The 23760-nt window shown below is 33.1% G+C and overlaps 7 protein-coding genes across 7 annotated transcripts; 3 read left to right on the plus strand and 4 right to left on the minus strand.

The window, feature by feature from the left end:
- Positions 1-2150: 2150 nt before the first annotated feature.
- PHYBLDRAFT_119306 (hypothetical protein) lies at positions 2151-3523 on the minus strand (the record flags this gene model as incomplete). Its single annotated transcript, XM_018428677.1, has 3 exons — positions 2151-2243; positions 2310-2703; positions 3060-3523. The coding sequence occupies 3 exons, from the start codon at positions 3521-3523 to the stop codon at positions 2151-2153; spliced, it is 951 nt and encodes a 316-aa protein (XP_018284311.1).
- Positions 3524-4080: 557 nt separating this feature from the next.
- PHYBLDRAFT_152597 (hypothetical protein) lies at positions 4081-4923 on the plus strand (the record flags this gene model as incomplete). Its single annotated transcript, XM_018432957.1, has 3 exons — positions 4081-4238; positions 4410-4509; positions 4636-4923. The coding sequence occupies 3 exons, from the start codon at positions 4081-4083 to the stop codon at positions 4921-4923; spliced, it is 546 nt and encodes a 181-aa protein (XP_018284312.1).
- A 409-nt stretch (positions 4924-5332) lies between these two features.
- On the minus strand, positions 5333-5910 carry PHYBLDRAFT_183897 (hypothetical protein). Its single transcript, XM_018438853.1, has 2 exons — positions 5670-5910; positions 5333-5632 (listed from the first exon to the last, which is right to left on the minus strand). The coding sequence occupies exons 1-2, from the start codon at positions 5821-5823 to the stop codon at positions 5412-5414; spliced, it is 375 nt and encodes a 124-aa protein (XP_018284313.1). The 5' UTR covers positions 5824-5910; the 3' UTR covers positions 5333-5411.
- Positions 5911-12865: 6955 nt separating this feature from the next.
- On the minus strand, positions 12866-13691 carry PHYBLDRAFT_175327 (hypothetical protein; the record flags this gene model as incomplete). Its single annotated transcript, XM_018437469.1, has 4 exons — positions 12866-12954; positions 13323-13405; positions 13485-13537; positions 13602-13691. The coding sequence occupies 4 exons, from the start codon at positions 13689-13691 to the stop codon at positions 12866-12868; spliced, it is 315 nt and encodes a 104-aa protein (XP_018284314.1).
- Positions 13692-16244: 2553 nt separating this feature from the next.
- Positions 16245-17218, plus strand: PHYBLDRAFT_152600 (hypothetical protein; the record flags this gene model as incomplete). The annotated part of the gene is made up of 4 exons (XM_018432958.1): positions 16245-16670; positions 16788-16820; positions 16907-16973; positions 17172-17218. 4 exons carry the CDS (start codon positions 16245-16247, stop codon positions 17216-17218), a joined length of 573 nt encoding a protein of 190 aa, XP_018284315.1.
- Positions 17219-18278: 1060 nt separating this feature from the next.
- Positions 18279-20159, plus strand: PHYBLDRAFT_152601 (hypothetical protein; the record flags this gene model as incomplete). The annotated part of the gene is made up of 8 exons (XM_018432959.1): positions 18279-18294; positions 18373-18516; positions 18605-18613; positions 18677-19402; positions 19493-19645; positions 19785-19882; positions 19977-20048; positions 20115-20159. The coding sequence occupies 8 exons, from the start codon at positions 18279-18281 to the stop codon at positions 20157-20159; spliced, it is 1263 nt and encodes a 420-aa protein (XP_018284316.1).
- A 2451-nt stretch (positions 20160-22610) lies between these two features.
- PHYBLDRAFT_175332 (hypothetical protein) lies at positions 22611-23628 on the minus strand (the record flags this gene model as incomplete). Its single annotated transcript, XM_018437470.1, has 5 exons — positions 22611-22745; positions 22802-22948; positions 23004-23074; positions 23199-23341; positions 23420-23628. The coding sequence occupies 5 exons, from the start codon at positions 23626-23628 to the stop codon at positions 22611-22613; spliced, it is 705 nt and encodes a 234-aa protein (XP_018284317.1).
- Positions 23629-23760: the final 132 nt, after the last annotated feature.

Here is a 23760-nt window from a genome sequence, read left to right on the forward strand (position 1 = left end):
AAATATATAGCATAGCAACAAAGTTAAAGGGTGTGCGTATTTTTTTTTTTTTTGGTTGGAATACAAAAAAGGGTCCATGATGTAAACTAAAACCAAAGTGATAATGATAATAATGATAATGATACGTACAATCCTTTGATTGGCCAAGTGGTTGCTTATACTTGGTAATTGGTAATTGATAATGGCACAATCTTATGAGTATATATTGATTCTATAATTATTATTATTATTTTAACAATAAATGAATAAAGAGGTTTATTCTGTACATTATCAGAACAAGATCTGGGGCTGTGCGTAGTATTTACAATGTGTGTAATACTTGCAAATCTTTTCCTTTTCTTTCTTCTCTTTCTTTTTTGTGCGCGTGCCTTTATTTCTTTTATTTTATTTTAGGTTTTTTTTTGATCCAAAAAGATAAAAGAAAAAGATATTGACGTCACCAAGAATACACATACACATATGCATATATATATATATAAAGAAAGAAAGAAAGAAAGAAAAAAGCAGATGATTGTCACCAGCTAACTTATACTTCAATCTCAAATCTCTAAGCTATACCTATAACTTATGCTTGTACCTGTGCTTGTACATCTACATACACAATTGATTCCTACTCCCTTCTCCCCCCTCCTTTATTTTTTTCCTTATTTTATCTTTTATACACATACAGCTGATTTCTAGTCTGATTTTAATGATATAATTGTCTGTGATTAATATGAAGGAGTGAATGATCAAATACTTCAAAAAAAAATCACTGGTTATTACTGTGTGTGGTATTTTATATTGGGGTGAAGGAACAAAAACAAAAAAAAATTCTAACCAATAAGTACAAGGGCAAATGGCGTTGTGTTTCTTAAAGGTCTCACCCAATATGTTTTTATATACATAGTAAATGAATGAATGAATTAATGATTATATAATATTATGCTCTATAGTGAGACCTGTGGGAAAATTACTGCAAAAAAAAAAGAACTTGTGCTATTATTACTGCTATTGCTGCTACTGCTAATACTAATACCAATACTAATACTTACTTTTTTTTTTAGGTGTGAGAATAAAATATAAAAGATTATATTTATCGTACACGTTCAATAGAGCTGCCAATAAACAGGTTATTAAATCCTTCCCATAATACACACATACGCACACATTCATACAATGAAAGAATGTAATAAGTCTTAATAATATCAGTTTTCTTGTATCTGCTATATATCTATCTAAACAGCTATATTTTTGTGTGTGGGTACATTATAAGGAGCATAAATTGTGGGGATCAAAAATATAACAAAGAAAAAGGGGAATTATACAAAAGAATGCTGATAGATAACCGTGTGCATTCACGAATACTAGATGTGTATGTTATATGTATATATATTTATTTATCATTCAATTATACAGATTCGAATAACAGGGATAATAAGAAGAAAAGATATATATATTTTATAGACTAAAACTGTACAATAAAAATAAAGTTGCAAGAAATTCAATTGAATTGAAATGAATAGAATTTAATGTTAAACTTGTCAGTATCCTCAATGCATACATACATATATGTATACTGTTTTCTGAATCAAAGCAAGGTTTTACTTTACAATGTACTGTAAAGATAATGAGAACAATGATAATAATATCAACTGATTTGTATTTTACTTTTTGTTATTGAAAGTTGACCAACATTTCGTTTCTTTTTTTTTGTGTGTGTGAGGGGGGCGAGGGGTGCAGGTGTGGGACGAAATGATAAGAATAAGAAAGGCGACAAAAGATAACGACAATGATGATGACGATGATATAAAGAACAAGAATAAAAGCAAAAAGAAAAAGGGAGGAAAGAACAGCGGACTAAAATTTTTAATTTTACTACTAGCACTTGCTTCTTTTCTTGGTTTGGTTTGATTTGATTTGGTTGCTTGGCTGCTTGGTTGCTTGGTTGCTTGGTTGCTTGAATTCACACCCGATTGGATTATAATTTATAGAGTATTATGCAGAAATATACACACGCATTAAATACTATATAGAAAATATACACAAGAGGTATAAATTTTTAATAGCATAAATAATAATTGATAATAATACAAAATTATATTATATATGTAAGTTGTGTAGGGTTTTGGAAATGTAAATATATTCTAATCTTTTGTAACATAATCAAGTCAATCAAGAAGCCCAAGGTATTCAGCTACAAAACTACGGAACAAGATTGCAAACTTTTCGACCGTAGCAGGATCCACACAGTCTGCATTATCCTGCAAAGAAATATATAAATTATTAAATCCAATCACTAAAATAAAAATAAAAATCATCTCTCTTACCATGGGGTTGTGCCATACTGACGGAAAGACAGTTGGTATGATGTGCAAAATGCTGACACCGCGGTGGATAAACGGGAGGTGGTCATCCAAGGGGGGTCTGGACGTAAAGGTGAACACAGAATCTGGGTTGAACATGGGCTTGAGTTCCTGATTGTCTTTAGAGTGTGACTCAAATAAGCCTAGATTCCCAAGCCGTTCTTCGAGCACGACCAGTTGCTTAAACGCCCAGCTGGATGATCGATAGAAATCAGCAAATATCGGGTTGGGCGTACCCAAGAGATCCAAGAGAATCAGCATATCAATTGCCCCAAGTCTCGTGTTTCCTTTTATCCATCGATTATTACCACTACTTCCTGTCATTTCAACACTGTTTTCCCAATTCTGTGCCAAATGTCTACAAAAAATAATAAATAAAATACAATATATATATATATATATATATGTACAAACACACACACACACACACACAAAACACAAGCAAATATATATATATACAAGATATACAAATACAAATACAAATACAAATTTATTATTATTATTATTATTATTATTGTTGTTGTTGTTGTTGTTGGTTTTGTTTCATGATTTATGGTTTATGGTTTACGGTTTGTGTCAATAGGTATGTATATATATATATGCGTGTGTGTGTGTGTGCGTTTAGGTAAAGAGTCGGTTGGTCGGTAAGATAGTTTTGGTCGGTAAGATTTTTGTACAACTAAAAATAATAATAACAATAATAAAGAACCTTACCGTGCTCCATACACTGAATCCTCGGCTGTCCAGCTCACAAAAGCCTCTTCTCCGTCAAAGAATATAATTTGGAGAGTTGTGTCGTCGGTTTCATAAGACTGTGATAGCTGTTTGTCAAGCGTGGTCGCAATGTCCATCAGGATTGCGCAGGGCACAGCAGAGTCTGTGGCGCCAATGAACTCAAACTGCTCAAAGTATTTTGAATCATAGTGGGCAGCCATGACCAATTTGCGCCGAGCAACTCTCGCCGTGTTCTTTGTGACCACAATATTGACAAACGGCTTTTGTCCGAATGGCGTCTGGTCCACGAATGAATCCAATTCGATTGTCCAGTTGTCAAGGGCTCTAAAGTGCTGGACAATGTACTCTCGCACCTGCTGATTGCCCACAGACCCAGCCACACGCGGCACCAACAAGGGCTTAAGAAGTTCGCCATTGACTGAGAAGCGATTGGGAACGGACATTTCGGCCAGCTGTATTAATGATGCGTCGGATACTGTGCGATATGCATATACACACGCGAGCTGTATCAACAAGAGAAATGCCATTTTCCATTGAAAACCGATTGTCGCCATTGTCATTATCAATATTCTTTGTTTATAAAGATGCTTTATGTACAAGTTGCTGTTGCTATTATAAAGAAATAAATAATGTATGTGCACATAGACATTCAAAAGAAACAAGAAAACAATAAGCCCCCTCCCCTCCCCCCCCTCCCCTTTCCATTTCCATTTCCATTTTCATCTCTTTTCTTACAACTAGAGGTTTTTTTTTGGGGGGACTTTATTCTGTGACAGCTTGAACCCATTTAGCTTATTTTATTTATTAGAAAATAAATACATACTTTTATGTATATATCTTGTACCCATTTTATTTAGTCTGCTTTATAAACCCCCTCCTCCTCTTTGATAGATATATGTAAAAGAAACAATAAGAATATACTAAAATTTGCTAGGTGTATTTTATTTTTATGTTGCTCACAAGATCTTGCGCTAGAGTCATTCGTACGAGGCCAATAATTATGGCAGGATTACGAATGGCAAGAAGTTCAGGTTATTCATGCTGTCATTCCAAGAAAGAACAAGACAAAGAACCAAAGTGTTCTGAAGCTACTGTGACTAGTCTTGGATTCTGGTCGGATCCTTTAGTGTGGGAGCGCACAAAACTCAATACATTTAGGTGTGTTTTTGTATTGAAATTAGAAAGACACAATATATATACACTCCTAGGCTATATAATGATTACTATAGAAAGAAATAGAGAGAGTGATCGAAAAAACGACACTATTATTTTATTTTTTGTATTAATGATTCTAATGGGTGTATAAATGTATATTATATAATATATTAGGTGTTTGATAGGATGTACTGTGGGGGACTTTTCTGCCATGTGGTATATGCAGCTCAATCATCCAGAAATGACTCCTGTACTTTGTACTGGTCTAGCCATGGTAAAGAAAGACATAAAGAAGCGAGCAAACAAACAATGATACAAAATGTTACACCTTTATTTTGTTATTCTTTATTTCATCCCCTCTTTTCTGACTTTCCTAATTTATTTTTTTATGTATCTATAGGCTGCTGGATTGTCTAGCTCTCTTGCATTAGAAACCGTCCTTCTGCGTCGTTCATTGGGTGTTCCGGTCCAGGCCGCGTTCAAGACAGCAATGGGGATGAGTTTTGCATCGATGTGTGCTATGGAATTGGCTGAGAATGCAGTAGACTGGCATTTGACTGGAGGACAGGTTGCATTTGATGACCCTCATTTCTGGATGGCTGCTCTTGCCAGTATGGCTGCTGGGTATATTGTACCCCTACCCTTTAATTATTGGCGTCTAAAGGCACTAGGAAAAGCATGTCATTAAAACAAATGTATATCTACTTTGGACAGGCAGACAAAATTAATTATTATTCTTTAAAAAAAAAAAGGGAATGAAAGACAGAGAGTAAAGTCCCAAGAATAGTTTATGGCCACATGGTTGGACAAAACATAATATATTTTTAAATATTTAATAATATACTTCTTGATGATTTATTTATATTAATTAAAATATTTATAATAGAATGCTGGATAAACAGATAGACGTACTGATAAAGAAGTATATAGATATATTTCTTTTAATATAATAGACAATGAAAGGTATATGTATATATTGAATATGTAGATACTTATATACTTATATACATAGATAGATATGCGTATTAATATTAATATTAAGATTAAGATTAATAGTAATAATATTTATATTTTTATATGTTATTTATAATATATATATACAGGGAGAAAGATAGACAGATAGAAAATGCTAAGCTATATACAGTTTGATTCTTATTCTTATTCTTATTTTCCTCTTTATCTTTTTTTTTTTTTGGTTTTGATTTGGATTTGGATTCCAATTTCTTGAATCAAAATCAAAATCAAAATCAAAATCAAAACAAGCTTGGACGGAGTAGGGCGAGTAGGGCGAGTAGGACGAGTAGGACGAGTAGGAAGAGGTATTGAAAGAGATATTGTGTTTTTAGTGTCGATATAATTGTTGGTGGTTTCCAAGATTGCCGAGGGAATGGAAGCGTCTTTGGCATGTGTGACACCTCAGGGCTGTTGAGCGACATTGTTGGATATAAGGCAAGGGCCAGCGCGGTTCAGTAGGGTGGTAATCGCAGGATTGTTTTGAACTAGCCGAGGTCATACAGTCTTCTTCATATTCATCCAGAGGCCAAGTGAGGATTGATGGTGGAAGAGTAAAGGTCTTTAATTGGCTCATTATTATTTTGGTTTATTATAAGTTGCAGTTTTTGTAGATTTTTATGGTTTTATGGTTTTGTGGTTTGAAAGGCAAAGGAAGAAATATAAAAAAAATATTTTTTCATTTTGATGAGAGAAATAGAGTGGTATTTATACCCAAGAAGAAGAAGAAGAATTTTTTTTTTAAAAAAAAAAAAAAGCTCAAAGGGCTTGGCTTATTTCGATTTTCGAATGTCTTAATTTGGGTTGTGGGAGGTGATGAAATCAAGGGGGGTTAGGTTATGTTTGGTTGGGTTAGATTGAGTTTTTTTTTGGGGGGGAGCTAAAGAACTGTGATTCAATTGCTTTTTTTAAAAAAAAAAAAAATAGGCGATGTCACTTGAGACACTTTAATGTTTGATGTATCGCCGATACGAGGATTTACTGTGTGCATGTATGAATGTGCGTATTTGTGTGTATATATCGATCTTATGCGTTTTTATGTATTATATATATATATATGTATAATACTTCTTTAACTATATATATATAAGTTGATATTTTGGTCTAGGCTTGTTGTCTCTCACTCACTCTCCGCCCCCCCTTTCTCTCTCTCTCTCTCTCTCTCTTTGTCTTTGTCTTTGACTTTCCCTTTCATTCCATTCCCTTCCCTTGCCTTCTCCCCTTTCTTTATCTTCTTGGGCTTCTTGGACTTCTTGGTCTACAAATCAAATATCAAGTGCTTTGTTTGTTTGTTTGTTTGTTTGTTTGTTTGTTTGTAATTAGTATCACAATGTATCGAGCTCTAGTATCCTTAGTTGTTACTAGTTGTTATTGTTCCATGTTATAGAACACAAAAAGTCGTTGTTTTGCTTCTTTGGTTTCTTAATCGATTTAATTGATCTGTGATTTCTATTTTATATTGATATATGTTATATTGCACTAATTTCGTTTATTGTAATCGCTTAAAATCTATTTGGGATCTACCTATTATTATTATTATTCTTCTTCTTCTTCCTCTTCTTCTACGCACAGCACACAATTCTTTGTACTACAACGATCTGTGCACTCTTTAGAAGCAAAAAGAAAAAAAAATACAAATAGGACCTATATAGTCTTTCTTTTTCTTGTTCCGCTTTCTTTTTTTTATATATATCATTAGAGTCTAACCTGTTTGTTTTGTATTTTTTTTTATTAATATTGAACGCCAGAAATCTCACGCATGTCAAGGAGGTGGTCATTCTGTCGCAAGTTTCAATACTCGATACAGAACAAATAAGAAAAATAAGAAAATTTATAATAATTAAATGATCAAAAAAGCACCATAATGTCAGTGCCCATAGAAAATTGAAAATCAAGTCAAGAAAAACAATAATAAATAATAGATAGATAGATAAATAGATAACCATTGAAATTGATATAGATAGATAGATAGATATAAAGATAGATAGAGGTATATAGACAGATATAGACAGAGATATATAAAAGAGGTATTTTATGTATTCAGCCATATATCCCCTGTCAAATTGTTGTAAATTAGATACATATAAATGGTCATTGATAATTCATTGAAATGCCATGTAGATGGACAATACAAGACCACTATATGTATATGTATATGTATATGTATATGTATATATATATATATATATCAAAAGTATTAAACAGACCCCAAAGTCGATGAAAAAGGTTGAATATTATACCCATTAATTATCATTGAACAAATGTCGAGGGCCCTATTTAATTATTCGTTATTTATTTATTCGTTAATTGGCTACCAAATTTGCGTTTTGCCTGTGCCATATTCCCTCAAAAGTAATTATTTGAAATAAACTTGTTCAACGCCCTTGTAAATATACTCATAAAGTCTACCACGCCTACTACGCCTAAAGCGCAATGAATATATTTTTAAGCCCTCAATTAATTAATACCAAGCCTTTTCATCCGTTCATTCATTCTTTATTTTCTTTTTGTCTGGTTAGAAAACTAGTATTCAGTTCAAGTTGCTACAGTAATATCATCATTGTAATTTATTAAAATATTATCTTCTTCTTGTTCAGATTCTTACATAAAATATAATAGAATTCCTTAGATCCCTTTTATCCCCACCAAATATTTTTTGTTCACACACTAAGTAAATAAAATAAAAATAAAAATAACACAGAAATTAAAGGCAGAAATTAAACAAGGTTTCGAATAAATAATATCTACAACCAGGGTCAAGGGTGTGGGACACGATCACTTGTAAAGACAGAACCAAATAAAAAATCAAATCAAATCAAATCAAATCAAAAGCAAATGCTGCATCAATTACAATTTTTTGAAAGACAATTTAATAACAAAAACAAAAACAATAACAATAACAATATTGTCTTGCTTCTATTATATACACATAACATATGTGTGCTTTGTGCGTGTGTATTTTAATTCAAACAACCTGTTTCAAGTAAGAAATATATATATATATATACATATAAACAACTTTATATAAAAAGCTCTTACACACCATTCACTTTGCTTCCCTTCTCTTCCCTTCCTTTCCCATTAGCCCCTTCCCTTCCCCCGTATCACTATTTTAGGAAAGTACAACGCAACCAACCTTTTTTTTTAGTCCTGATATAATTTAAAGTTGAGATTGAAAATTGAGAATATGTGTTTGTGTTACATAAACATTGAAATTCTATTGGATTAAAAAAATGGGCAAGGCGCGTAAAAAAAAAAGAACCAAAAAAAAAATCGTACCAAAAAAATTTGATTTGACTTAATTTTTTTTTTCTTTTGGAAAGACCGGAATTTTAATAAATGTCATAAAATCCTCTTTTCCTTTTTCTGATGTTTATTTTTGACGTTATAACTAATATTTTATGCTTTTTTTAAAACAAAAATAGAAATTAATGCTAAGCATTTGTTCGATGAAGCTTTGGAACTCTGCTAAAAGTATGTAAGAAAGATTGACACTTCATACTTCAATCTCTTTATTTTGGTACAATATCTGTCTATTAATTATATAATTATATTATATATATAAAAGCCTTGTAGATAGGGTGAACCTTTAAACCTTGTTCTTTTTGGTTCGTCCTCGGTAGAAGCTAATTTAGGTTATAAAGGTAAATATAAATTCATATCTTCGTTGTAATGTTGCTTCTATTTCATAACAGTTGTTGAGTTTCTTAAAGTATTTAATGTGCTTGATGTGCTTGGCTGCTTCTTTTTCTTCTTTCTCTCTCTCTTCTCTTGTCAACAAATGTAATTTGCTTTAAACGTCAAGATTACATACATACTTTCTTTCTTTGGTTTTTACAAATGGTTCTTTTAATATTATATTGGGAAAGGAAAAGGGAAGGGAAAGAGATCAAAAAATTAAAAATCAAAATTTTTCTTCTCCACACTTCTCTAACCCAATTGGTTCTTTGATTATATATATTTTATATTGCTCCATTTCTTTTGCAATCTCATCTCATTCATTCTACTCTATTCATCGTTTCTTTTATTCTCTGGTGCTTTCCAAACGCTGGATTATAAAACTTTGGATCTATGGATGAATTGTACTAATTTTGTTCATGTTCATGTTAAAAGTTAAGAAAAAATTATATTTGATATACGTATAGAATAAACTTGGAACTTTAAAGCTTACCTTTTATGTATGACCCATACTTAAAGAAAAATGGTTGTCATAAAGATCACAGTACAAATACTTTGATCCGAATCCGATCTTCGTTACAATTTTTCCTCGTCTTCAATTGAAAAAAAGTGCATTTATATATGTATATATAAGCAAGCTACTTTTATTTAATTCAAAGACGAGATTAAGTTACATGCATCTTTTGCATTTCAATAAAAATGCTGGCCATGACTTGTGAGTCTTTTTGACTTGAGTATGTATGTCTATGTTCTGTAGAATTTGGAGTTTCTTTTCTTCTTTCTTGTTTCCAGCATTTTGCAATGTTCCTTAGGGCTTTGGACTCTTTATTACTTTTTTTTTTTTGCTCATTGAATTTGGATTATGTATTCAAATCCTCAAAAGTGTTTTCAGCCAATCTTTTGTGCCTATGTTGTCTCTTTTTTTTGCTTTATATCTTTAGTTCAAAAAGACTACCAACAAGAAAGAAGAAAAAAAACTCCAAATTCTACAGAAAATAGACATACATACTCAAGTCAAAAAGACTCACAAGTCGTGGCCAGCATTTATATTGCAATGCAAAAGATGCATGGAATCGTGCTCTTGAACCCAAAAAAAAAAGGTAGATTCTATATGTAGCGCATTGCTGTGACGCCACACCAGGTTGTAACCAATCATGTCTTGCTATTTTATGTACTAAACAAATGATTTTCCAGAACCTAAGATTATAGGCATAAACGCAATTTTTGAATGGATTAATCACGCGAATTGTTGTTCATATGTGTAGTTATGATTAACCGCCGATTAAAATACAAACTACATATATACCATAAAAAGACAGCAATTAATCGCCGCGTTAATATTGTTTATTGTTGCTGATATTTGTAAGCTTAGGAGACGCGAATTTCTTTAGCAAAGAAAAATAATGGGTAAAATTCTTTTTATGGAAGTGTAAACAAAAAAGGTAAGAATATTTCAGGCTTCAAAAAAAAAAAACCTTTTAATGGTTAGTGTTTTGTATTACCCTAAAATTTGAGTCCACAAAAGTTTCTAATTTTTCAACCTATTTTTTTTTTATTTATGTGTATCAAATTAATGTGATTACATTCGGCTTTTTACGGATCGATACATAAAAGAACAAGACAATGCATACATTTATGTATATATATATATATATATATATGTGTTTGGGTGTGTATGTGTGTGGGTATCTACAGATGTCTCCTCGTTTGTTCTTCATTGTATTGGTTGCTGGTGAAGAGAAGGATAAGAGTAAGGGATAAGGAGGAATAAGGAGGAATAAGGAGGAATAAGGAAGAGGGAAGGCTAGGAGAAAATTGGGGGAGAGGTGGAGCACTTGCTAGATGCATGAATCCCAATATACATTTATCCACATAATAGCCGTCAAATCTACCGTAAACTTACCCTCACTCACTCGTTTACTCATTCACTTACACGCATGCATGTATTAATGAATGAACAAACATGTACGCACGCACGCACTCCTTACTGCTTTATTTAGCGTACAATAATCGTGATATCTTGGCATTTCACACTAGTTGCTATCCAGATTAATTTAGGTTCCAGTAAATTACTTTCCAAAGCCCATTGGCATTCTTGCTGATAAAGAAGTATTTACAATCTATTTTTATATATATATACAAAAAATAATTCTTGGGAATTCTTTTTTTCTTCTTCTTGATTATATAAAAACTACTATTATTATTATTGAAAAAAGAAAAAGTCGATCTCCATGGATACACAACTCCGATGTATACATCAATCAATATTTTCTTGATTGGAACATGACGTGATGTCAATCACCAAAATCCTTCTTTCTTTATGTCTCTTTCGCTCTTTATTTTTCATTCTGTGCGCATATATATTTATTCAAAAATATTTTAGAATAAGAAAAAGAAAGAATTTTCTTTTATTAAAATTTACAATTGGCAATTTTGCTCAAAATACTTCTTGGTTTCCATAGTAACCAAAAAAAACGAAAAATTAGAGACTCTGGGCTAACCTTTTAAGGAAAAATGCAGTAGCCTGGCAAACGGTCAATTCTACAAGTTCCAAAAAAAACAAAAACAAAAACAAAAACAAAAAGTACCAAGTACAAGAAGAAGAAGAGATGGGTACACGAAGCTAAATATATTCACACTCCACAAACCATATAAAATAAAATCAAATAGGTACAAGAATCCCTGTGGACAGCCAAACTATATATTTCTTCTCTCTATCATCCGAAAATAACCCTATAATAATCACAAAACGCCACATATTTGAACAACCTTCGGGTGTAGTCATAAACAGCCAGGTTGGCTTTGGTCTGGCTTGGTTTGGCTTATCTTGCCAAAATATAAAGTATATTAATACAAATAATGCGATATATTTCATGGAATTACGTTCTCCTTTTTTTCATTCTTATTCTTATTCTTATTTCGGTTTATTACTGTTGAGCCTCATAATATATATAATTATATAATGTACCAAAAATACACTGTCATACACGGCATTTGATATATATATATAAACATCAATCTATAGTTCCACACTTTTTCCTACACGACTACAAACTGACGTCTTTGATTGGGAGGGGAGAAGAAGGAAGAAGGAACATGAGAAAGAGGGGGGAGAAGAGTATTCCTTTCAAATCAAATCCGCGTTTAAAAGAGAGACATTTGTAAACCTACCACACACACACATGTATATATACAGTGTGTGTACATTTTCTTTTAGAGTGTGGACCCTATCAATCACATTACCTAGGGTTGTTTTGTTCTCAAAGGAACAATGATCGCACAACAGATTACATCAAGGGACGCCAAGGAAGAAAGAAAGAAAAGAAGAGAGAAAAAAAAGGGGGAAAGGATGTTATCTGTTTGATCGATATATATGAGAACAAATGCCATACTTTCCCCACAAATCCAAAACAAAAAAAAATCAATTTCCTTTCCTCTTCCCTTATATACTTTTATAGTCTTTTGTTTTTATTCTTCTTTATATCCCAAGCGCCATTAAGCATGGGAAAAAAAAAGGAAAATAAAGAACCAAGACAATGGTATTATATTCCACTTCATTTCATTGTACTTTTTTTTTGACTTGGTTTAGTTTGGCTTGTATTGTACTGATATTATATTTCAGGGTTGGTGAGAATTTGAACCCAAATATTCATGTAGATAACAAATAAATAAATAAAATAAGTTCAGGTTTAGGTGTAAAGTGATTGTGCCTGCAAAGACGGAATAATTGAAAAGGTTAGAAATTGTCAATAAACAAATATTTGTTTGTATTTCTATGTATTGAGTCATGAAACATTAAAGGATATAAGTTTACATTATAATAATAATCTTATTATTATATCTGCTTTCAAATAAAGAGAATAGGAAGAAGAGCGAAAACAGAAATAAAGGAGGGGTTGTAAAGAAAGATACTGTTAATTACGCCAAATCAAGTACATATTTCATCGTAGCCAGATATCTTGTAAAGCTACATGAGAAGCATTGTATATTAACCAGGGGTGGAGGGAACCCTCTTTGTCTTTTTTGGATACTAAAAAAGATATAGAATATACCCCCCCCAAGAAAATGATAGTAACAAATTAATACATATTTGTAAATCTTGGTACTTTAAAGGCAAAGATTTCTGTGTTTTCAAATCAATAGATATATAACAAGCCAAAGAAAGACAATACTATCAACTGTTGTGGACTCCATTTCTTCTATTCTTTTCTTGACCAAGTTGATCTTAAATTTTTGCTGATTCTCTTCTTTATAATATGTGTACTGAAAAGTAATTTGATTATACTTATGGTAGTTAGAATGTGACTACAGGAACTAGTGATACTTGTACCCAAACTTGGTGAATGCATAAAGAAACAGAGATTTAATTGACAAAAAAAACAATAGATATACATATACCTGTGGGAATTTCATTTCTTTGTTTAGCAAATATTGGAGTATCAAGACTGTTTGCATGAAGATCAAACACACTCATATTCATGCTGTATTTTATATATATATCAATTTGGACAAATAGGAAGAATTGAAAAGAAAAACGCATTTGTACTCTTTTAGTCTTACCAGCCTTTACCACTCTTGGTGTAGTCTTGTGCAAGAAACAAGAACAAAAACACCTTGATTCATTCAATTTATTCACAAGCCTTAACTCTTCTCTTTTGACTATATATACTGTCAAACCAGAAAGAAAATCAAAAGTGATTCATCAAGGCTAGACATTTTGGTTACTGGATATTCTATAGTGAAAAGCTCATTAATTTTTTGACACATATTTTATTATTAGGTGTATAAAAGGCTGTTTGCCTAAAATGAGTAATGATACCAGAAATATTTAAACCATAGCTTATTCACGCAAAATATCTCTTGAAAAAAAATTAATTAATTTAATTTCATTTTATAAAACAAACTTTGACCCAACACCTTGCCTTGGGTTTTTTTTTATTTATTTTGCACAAGGTCTTATAGCTCAAGGCTTGAGCGTTAGAAAGAAGCCCATACACCCACCAAGCATATATTTTACAGCCTAAATTTCTATTGTCGTATTGAGCCAAATAAGATATAATAGAATAAAAGAAGCTTAGTATAATTTACATACATAGATTCATATATCAAGATACATTTTCTTTGTTTTATCCAATAGAGCAATTAAATTCAGTTAATTATTCTCATTATTGAAGATTTTAAAGAAGAAAGTATTGAAACAAATTCCAGAAAAAAAAAGGATAAATTACTCCTTTTTTATTTTTTTATTTTTTTCTTATTTCCTGGTTTCCGGAGTTTGATATACTAGAGTACGTCACGGATTACGTATCGCGCTTTCGTGTAGAGATGAGGGTGCAGTTAGCAAGCGTGCGCGCTCATTCTTAGCCTTTAGCTTTTCTTCGCCCTCACTCGTCAAATCCAACCTTTTCTATTATTTTTATATAGATATAGATATAATTAAAATTATACACATTTATATACTATATACTATATACATATAATTCAGCATATTTCTTGATCATGGTAGCAATGGTAATTAACCAAATATATATATATATATATATTTTACATATCTCTCTTTATATATATATATATAACAGCTTATTATATATACATACATGTGTACAATTATATAAAGCAAAAACAAAAAAAAAACAAAAAAAAACAATTTGTACAGATTATAAATAATATATGAAACAACATATTTTTTTTAAAAGAAAGCAAAAATCAAGTCAATCGAGTCAATCCAGCAATCCAACAAACCATCAACAAGTCAATCGATCAAACAATCGATTCTTTTATATAAATATTATTCTAATGTCTTACTTAATTCTCGTCTTTCTTTCTTTTGTTTGTTTGTTTGTTTGTTTGTTTGTTTGTTGTATATACTTTGCCTTATGTAGCAACTCACAGTCAAGACTCTTCAGCAGAAGCAATTCAAGTTGGATGTAGAGGGTTCTGACACTGCAAGTATTTCTTTGTTATATTTTGTGTATATGAAAAAAAAAGATATATATATATATATATATTAGGGTGGATTGCGGATCCTGTCTATTGAAATTCTGCAAGCTCTAATTCTAATTCTCATCTCTATTTTCTTTTGTCATTTAGATCCTTTCTGTCAAGCAAAAGATTGAAAATCTCCAAGGTCACCCAGTTGCGCAGCAAAAGCTTATCTTCTCAGGTACATATTATCTAACTATATAAAAACAAAAAAAAAGTACAAAGTTGAAACTGTAAATCTCCTAAAAAAAGAGCTTCTTGGTCTTGGGCTTGATGTTTATTATTTCAATAAGAGTTACTCTTTAAATAAACATTTTTGTTAAAAAAACTTGTCTATTTGAAATTATTCACTTGAACATTTATTCATCTATCTTCACAATACACACATAATAGGTAAAATTCTTGTTGATGACAAGACAGTAGACGAGTACAAGATTAGTGAAAAGGAATTCTTGGTGGTGATGGTTTCAAAGGTACGAACACGAATTCAAGCTGATTTATTAAAGTCACGTACACACACACACATACACAATCAACCAAGAAATTAGACAAATTAGGATAAGGAGGATTAAGAGTAGCATGCAGTAGTTGTATTATTAGTAGATATATATGTGTAGAGGTTTTTATTGTGAATGTTTAAATTAATGCTTTAATTCGTTAATTTAACTGATTTTTTGGTTTTTCATTCCATTTTTACAGCCAAAGGCAGCTCCTTCAACCCCTGCTCCTGTCAAAGAAACTCCCAAGGAAGTCAAGCCTGCTGCCACACCTGTTGAGCCAATTACTCCCTCTGTACCTGCTACCCCAGCTGCTGCTGCACCCGCTGCTTCCCCAGCCACCACCACCACCACCACTGCTGCTGCTGCTACTGCTACTTCAGCCGGTAGCCCTGCCCCCACATCTGCACCTGCTGCAATCACTGGCAATTCCGGTGCACCCGATGATTCCAACCAGTTGGGTAAGAATTTTTATCTTTATTATATTTCTTTGTGCGCTTTCATGAAGAGAAAGAGAGAAAGAGAGAAAGAAAGAAAGAAAGAAAGAAAGAAAGAAAAGGGTGATAATTGATTATTGATTACCCTGTTTTTTATATCTTTCTTATTGGATTATCGATATACAGTTACAGGTACCCAATTGGAGAGCGCAATTCAGAATATGATGGAAATGGGATTTGAACGCGACCAGATTATGCGTGCACTCAGAGCAAGCTATAATAACCCCGACAGAGCAGCCGAATATCTCTTTAATGCAAGTTAATATTATATTTTGTTTTCTGTGATTTGAGGTGCTAAATATACAATATAATGTATAATATTTTAGGGTATTCCCGAGAGTGCTATGGAAGATATCCAGCCCAGTATTCCTGAACAGCGTACAGAGACCCAGGCTACTCCTGCCACTGCTGCACCCGCAAACACAACCACCACAGTCACAGCCACTCCTACTGCCACAGCCACACCAACCCATCAGCACCAAAACTTGTTCCAGGCAGCCGAACAGCAACAGCAACAGCAACAGCAGCAACAACAACAACAGCAGACTGGCACTGTGGACTTTTCTCAGTTGAGAAACACACCCCACTTCCAGCAGTTAAGACAGCTCGTTCAGACCAACCCTGCTCTGCTCCAGACATTACTTCAACAGTTGGGACAGACCAACCCTGAGTTGCTTCGTTTGATTAATGCTGACCCACAAGGATTTCTGCAGGTGCTGTTGGAGGGCGAAGGCGAGGAAGATCTTCCCCCAGGAGCTCAGATGATCCAGGTAAAGTATCTATAAAGAGAGAGAGAGAGAGAGAAAAGTGAATACGATTCCTTATCAGTGGACTGATTTGATTTGATTTGTTTTGATTAATTAATTAATTAATTAATTTATTAATAGGTTACTCAAGAGGAGAAGGAGTCCATTGACAGAGTAAGATTTTGATAACTATGATGAATGGTTCATGCTTTGTAAGATCAAACGAACTTATGTTTTTTTTTTGCTTTCTATCGTTCTAGTTGGAAGCACTTGGCTTTAGCAGGGCAGATGCAATTGAGGCCTTTTTCGCATGCGATAAAAATGAAGGTAAAAATCAACTTGAAATAAAGATCAAAGATCAAAGATCAAAGATCAAGATCAAGAAAAATAGAGATAGAGAGAGATGAGAATGTCTTTGAATGTTTACTGATTTACTGATCCATTTTATTTATTTATTTATTTATTTATTTTACTTTTTATACCATACACACACATCTTTACTGCCCTGTATTATATTGTACACAGAATTGGCAGCAAATTACTTGTTTGACCATAACGCAGACGACTTCTAATCATCATAATTTCTTATTTTGAATCAGTTTGTGGGGATCTTGTTTTTGTTTTGTTTTTTTTTTGTCTGGCCCTTCTTTTTTTCTCTCTTCCCCAATGGTTGGACAACAGTGGATTGAAAGCTATAATGAAATAAAAATAAAAATTATATATACACATATATATACATATTTAAGAATAATAATATAGCATACTATAGCATAATATACTTCTTTACAAAAAGTAAATGTACAAGAAGTGTACCAATTGATTAATTGATTGATTGATTTGTTATATATATATATAACAATAATTATTGTAACCAAAATGCATTACAATTTGCATCTGAATATTCAAATATATTTGACACCAACAAAATAATATATTTGTAAAAAAAGGTTGGGGGTAGAAAGGGGGAAAAAAAAAAAGGAATAGGGGAGTCACAGACGTTTGTCTATAGTATAAAATTTATAATACAAAGGTGTAGTAAGAAAAAAAAAGGTTGGTTGATTAGCTTACAGAAGTTAATTTTCGTTTTTTTTTTGGTTTTTGGGTTATGTATTTTTTTGGGTGAAAAAAAAGGGGGAAGAGAGGAGACACAAAAGCACACACACATATATAGAGAAGAAGAAGAGATAAGGATAAGGATAAGGATAAGGGTAGGGATAAAGAGCATATGAAATAAAGGCTTGTGAATTGACACAATACTAAGAGTAATACTAAGAGTACTAGGAGTAGTACTAGTAGTATTAGTAGTAGTAGTAGTAGTAGTAGTGGTAGTAGTAGTATTGTGTTAGTATAAATGCTTTATAGTAGTTAATGTATTACTTGTATAATAATAATAATAAGAGAGAGAGAACAGGTTTAGGGGAATTCGATTTTTTTTTCTTTTCTGTATCCAATCCCCAGTGTTAGCTTATTCTTGCTGGATTACGTCGCTCTTTCCCTTTAACTCTCTCTTTCTTTCTCTTCTTTCTACTCCTCTCCTCCCTCTTCTTCTTACCCTTGTCGAGTAACTCATACAAAAAAGATCCTTATATACATATTCTTCATTTATTATTAATCTCATATACAACCACAGCCATGGATAAGAAAGCAGGTAAGAAAATCAATGCACACCTTTATCCCCTTCCTGTTTTTTTTAACTGTCAGACCTTTTGACATGAGCGCATCTTAGCTTCTAACGTGGACATCAAGAACAAAAAGTTGGGTAAATTCACTGCACCAACACCGCAAAATACACCCATCAACCCAGCCCCAATGACTTCCACCTTCCGCCCAACAGTAACAACGATCTCTGAAAACGAGACCATCAATACTGGTAATTCAAAGTTGACAATCTTATATTTTTCTTTTTGTATTAAACTCTCACTCTCACTCTCACTCTCATATACATACATAAAATACAGCATCAGCTTGTAAGTACTAATATTAAATAATAACAAAAAGTGTGTGTATTACTATATATTAATATTAAATAGCTACTAGATTTGCTGGCCTGACTGGTCGAACCACTGTCCAGATCGAGTCCCTTCCATCGTCTGTCCGACGTAGGGTAAACGGCCTCAAGTACTTCCAATCAAAGCACACAGAACTCGAAGAAAAATTCCAAGAGGAAGTACTTGCTCTTGAAAAAAAGTATCTCGAGTTGTACCGTCCCTTGTACAACCAACGTGCCAAGGTTGTTTCAGGCCAGTATGAGCCAACTGAAGAAGAAGTAGCCCTGGGTGAGAAGATTGATGAGGAAGAGAGCGTGTCAGGCGCTGCTGCAACTAATGCCAACACCAAGTCCAACACCACATCAACCAATAACAACAATTCTGCTGCTGCTGCTGCTGCCAAGCAAAAGAAAAAAGATGACGATGAAGACGACAACGAAATATTAAAGGGTATTCCTGAATTCTGGTTGACTACACTCAAGAACCATCCCCAGACTGGTGAGACAATTGCAGAGGCCGATGAAAAGGCACTAAAGCACCTGGTCGATGTGCGCATGTCGTACATGGACAAGCCCGGTTTCCAGCTCGAGTTTGAATTCACCCCCAACGAGTTCTTCTCCAACAAGTCCCTCACAAAAACTTACTTCTACCAAGACCATGCCTACGGAGGTGACTTTGTGTATGATCATGCTGATGGCTGTGACATTCAGTGGAAGGAAGGTAAGGATCTCACAGTTACTGTTGAAACCAAGAAGCAGCGTCACAAGGGTAAAACGAAAAAAGAATAATAATATTGTTGTTATCGTTACTTTATTTATTTATATAAATTATGTGTATTATACACCTTATGCTGTATAGGAACAAACAAGACGCGCGTCGTTAAACGTACGGTGCCAGCCGATTCATTCTTCACTTTCTTCAACCCACCAGCCTTTCCTGAAGATGCAGAGGAACTCGATGAAGAGGAAGCCGAAGGACTGGATGCCAAATTGGAGGCTGACTACGAATTGGGTAAAGCCAGCTCTTATGCAATTACCCCAAAAAACTACCAATATATATATATTTGGCCCATCCGTATATAACGTAATTGTAATTATTAACTATAATCTTTTGTGTATGTATATATATGTGTGTGTATGTGTGTTTCTAGGCGAGGAATTCAAGGATAAGATTATTCCCCACGCCGTTGACTATTTCACAGGAAAGGCACTCGAATATGAAGAATTCGAAGGCGATGATGACTTTGAGGTAATTTTATATCTACAATAGAAGAAAAAAAGGATTATCCATATATCCATATACATCAAAAGAAACTTGTGAGCTTAGCAGAGACATGTTATAGGATGACTTTTACGACGAAGACGAAGAGGAAGAAGAGGAAGATGATGATGACGAGTACGATGATGAGCACCCAGTAAGTTCACTTGTAAATCTATCCAAATTATCTACGTGTTGTTGATAGCTATAATTTACAAAATAGCAGCCTGCCAAGGGCGATAATACTCCAGAGTGTAAGCAATCTTAGACAGACTAATCTTCACCGCACACATAATATAAGTGTCTCTCTATCTCTGTCTGGCGCCCTTTTTTGTTATCTCTCTCTGTATGTGTATAAATGTGCGTGTGTGTATGTGTGTGCGTGTGTATTGACACTTTTGTACAAAGACATATTTTGTTACATGTCTATTTTCTTACTTCTTTCACTCCATAATACCTTCAATACACATCACGTGGCAAATTCAATAGCGTTTCCAAGTTTGTTTCGTATCCATACCAATTAGAGGAGTGCTTGTTGTTGAGTATAGTAGATACTTCCTTTTTTTTTGTCAAGAAAAAAAAAACACCTTGCATTTATGTGTGTACACATATATGATAGGAACAAAATATTATATATATATATATAAAATAGAGTAAAGAAAAAAGAAAAGAAACGCACACACAAAATGGACAGAGTCGTGGCGATGGGTGATCAAAATCTGATGGGGACATTTATATATAAATATATAATAAAGAGATATTATACAAAGTCCCAAGCCAAATAGACCATTTTCAGAATAGAGTAGGTCCCGAATCTTACCAGTATATTTATCGTGAGACAAGTAAAATAGTACTATTTAATTACCATATACATTTTTTTTGGATAAAGAAATATATAATAATAATAATAATAGATTATCAACATACCAATAAACCACGCTTAGTTTACAGAGATCTTAACACTATAGAAAATGTGAAGAAGAATAAGAAAAAGGCTTTGAATACGGTGGAAGTATATATATTAGCTTAGGGTAACAGACGAAGAATTTGACACAGTAATTTTCTCTCTTGCTTTTTTTTTTGAAAGGGGATTATAGATTGAGAATCTGCAATATATATACAAGTATATAAAAGTAACTCGATTTATCAGCTAGGCTTTGAGTTTGAGACGGTTTTTCATTGCATAGATCATAAAACACAAGCCTATCCTCAAACTGTATTATACTGATCGATCCTCAAGAAATTAATCATTACAATCAATTACATTCCATAATGAATGCTTGTCTTCAAATGAGCAAAACTAAAACTGAAAATAAAAAAAGGTGGTTCAAAGTACTTAAATTTTTAGCTTATAAAACATAAAGAAGTTTAGAATTCAATTCAAGTAAAAGAAGTGTGATTCATTAAACATTTTTTTGTATTTGAGATCAAGGAGAGAGAAAATCGAGTACAGATTTAGAGAAATTACGTAAAATATATATACATATATATATTTTGGAAAGAGCCAATAATTCTGTTACTTTCTTTTATTATTATTTTTATTTATTTATTTATAATTTTCTTTCTGTCTTTCTTTCTCCTTATTTAAGTTTTCTTCTATAATGCGCCAAGCAATCGTCAATCTTTTTTCAGGACTTGCTCCTGTTTGCGTTTCGTTCGACACACCCAATGATACTCTCACCATCCGACATCTTAAAGAACAACTTGCCTCAATCACACGCATTGATGCCGATGCTCAGCGCATTAGCTCAATCGGAGGCCGTCCCTTGACCGACACAGACTCAATGTTCCTTCAGAAAAACGGCGATCCTGCCATGTTTAACATGGATTTACGTCTATTGGGTGGTAAAGGTGGTTTTGGATCCATGCTCCGTGCTCAGGGTGGACGTATGAATGCCCAAAAGACAACAAACTTTGAAGCCTGTCGTGATTTACAAGGGCGTCGAATCAAGACTGTAAATGATGCCAAAAAGTAAAAAAAAAAAAAGTACAGTAGTTTGTTTATAGATTGAATATTAACCAATCGAGTATATTATTGTAGACTTCAGGAAGAGCTTGAAGCATTGCCAGCTCGCGAACAAGAAAAACGTAAACGAATCGAGGAAAAGATCGAAAAAGGACTCAAAGAGCCTCCAAGGAAAAAGCACTTGTTTGATGACAACCAATTCCTTAAAGATCGTGAGCAGATGGTTGAAGGTGTAAAAGATGCTGTTGGTGATTTGCTGAAACGAAAGAAAGTACAAAACAAGGCCGCCGCTGCGGTATTATTGTTTGACGATGACGATGATGAAGATGAGGATGACGAAGATGAGGATGACGAAGATGATAAAGAAGAGGAAGAAGAAGAAAAGGAAGAAGAAGAAGAGGAAGAAGAGGAAGAAGAGGAAGAAGATGAAGTGGAAGAAAAGGTTATCGCCAAGAGTAAAAAGGGAAAGGGAAAAGGAAAGGGAAGAGCATAGAGATAAAGAAGAGAGGATATTGATATTGAATTAAGTCCTTCCATTCTTAACCTCATACATTTTATTCAATAAAATTAAAGAGAGAATATCATTTGTAAATAGTCAAAAAAAGAAGAAGAAGAAAGGAATAAGAATAGAATCAAGGAAATGTACGAGTAATTATTTGTAAAGATAGACATGGTGAAACTAATTACTATGATTATTATTGTGATTATTATGATTATGATTATGATTATTATACTGGTTATTTTAACTTTAACTTATACTTCTGTGCCTTCAAAATCAATGGGTGGGATCTTATTGGAATGGGAAAGAGGGTCAATTAGTTTGAGCTCTTCTTTGATAGCATTTCGAGCGAGCGCGTCTAGTTCTTTGGTAACTAGAGATACAATCTTCTACTCATGGAATTAATGTTAGATATATGTTTTTGGTTGGAGATTATATACATTACCTTAAATTTTGCATCACACTTGAGAACCAGCTCAAAATAAGACTGTGAGCACACAGAGTTATCAGTGTTCACCAGTAACTTTTCATAGGCTTCGGTCATAATATCACAGAGTGTAAAAAAAGTCTCAAAGTAATCTAATTCATATGGCTTAAAAAGAGAGAGCAAAAAAAAAGGAAATTTAGTATGAGTTACATGAATTTACCATACGCCTACATACCACATGCGGTACAATTAAATGTGTATATTCAGTTCCTTCAGCTCCATTATCATCGTCTTTGCGTGCCTTTCGAAAGATATTTTTCTATGATTTATAAAAAAAATAAGAGGCCCAGTTAAACAACAATAATAATAGAAAAATAGAAGCATAACAACAAAGCAAAACAATTAAATGATCAACTTGCCATCTTTTGCTTCGAATGATCATTCGTATAGAAATCGAATTCGCTCAATAGTTGGGTCAATGCCTTTAGATAATCGAGTGGATGAGTAATGTCAAGAATTGTACCAAGCGATACTCCTAATGTATAAAAGTTTGATGTCCTGCACAAATAATAATAATAATATCAATAATCTAATATTTCATTTTCAAGACAATCAAGCCATTTTATTCAGTCAAACCTTCGCATCATCTTATGATTTGGGTACATTGCGCCGAGATCCTGTTGTGTTAGGAGAATTGTGTTGAACCAATGAGTGTTTCCTTCATGGGCTCGACACAAGTATTTTATTGTTGCTGATCTTTTGGAGACTAATTCGGATAGGTATTCATAGCTGCTGGTTTGATGCGTATTGTTTTGTTGTTGATAGGGTGGCGAGCTCACTGACATTGGAAAATGTATTATGAGTAATAAAGAGTAATTTAATTAAAAGTGAATATATATATAAGAAGGAGTATCTCTCTCTTTTTTTTAGCTGCTTCCCCCTTCTCCCTCTCCCTCTCTTTTTCACATTGTGCCTGT

This window comes from Phycomyces blakesleeanus, assembly GCF_001638985.1.
Source record: "Phycomyces blakesleeanus NRRL 1555(-) unplaced genomic scaffold PHYBLscaffold_37, whole genome shotgun sequence".
Classification (NCBI taxonomy): Eukaryota; Fungi; Mucoromycota; class Mucoromycetes; order Mucorales; family Phycomycetaceae; genus Phycomyces; species Phycomyces blakesleeanus.

Coding starts and splice junctions, on each gene's coding strand:
- PHYBLDRAFT_183897 (XM_018438853.1), bottom strand. CDS start 5,823: ATGAGCCAATTAAAGACCTTTACTCTTCCACCATCAATCCTCACTTGG. Junction 5,633..5,669: donor CTTGCCTTATATCCAACAAT/GTCGCTCAACAG, acceptor CACATGCCAAAG/ACGCTTCCATTCCCTCGGCA.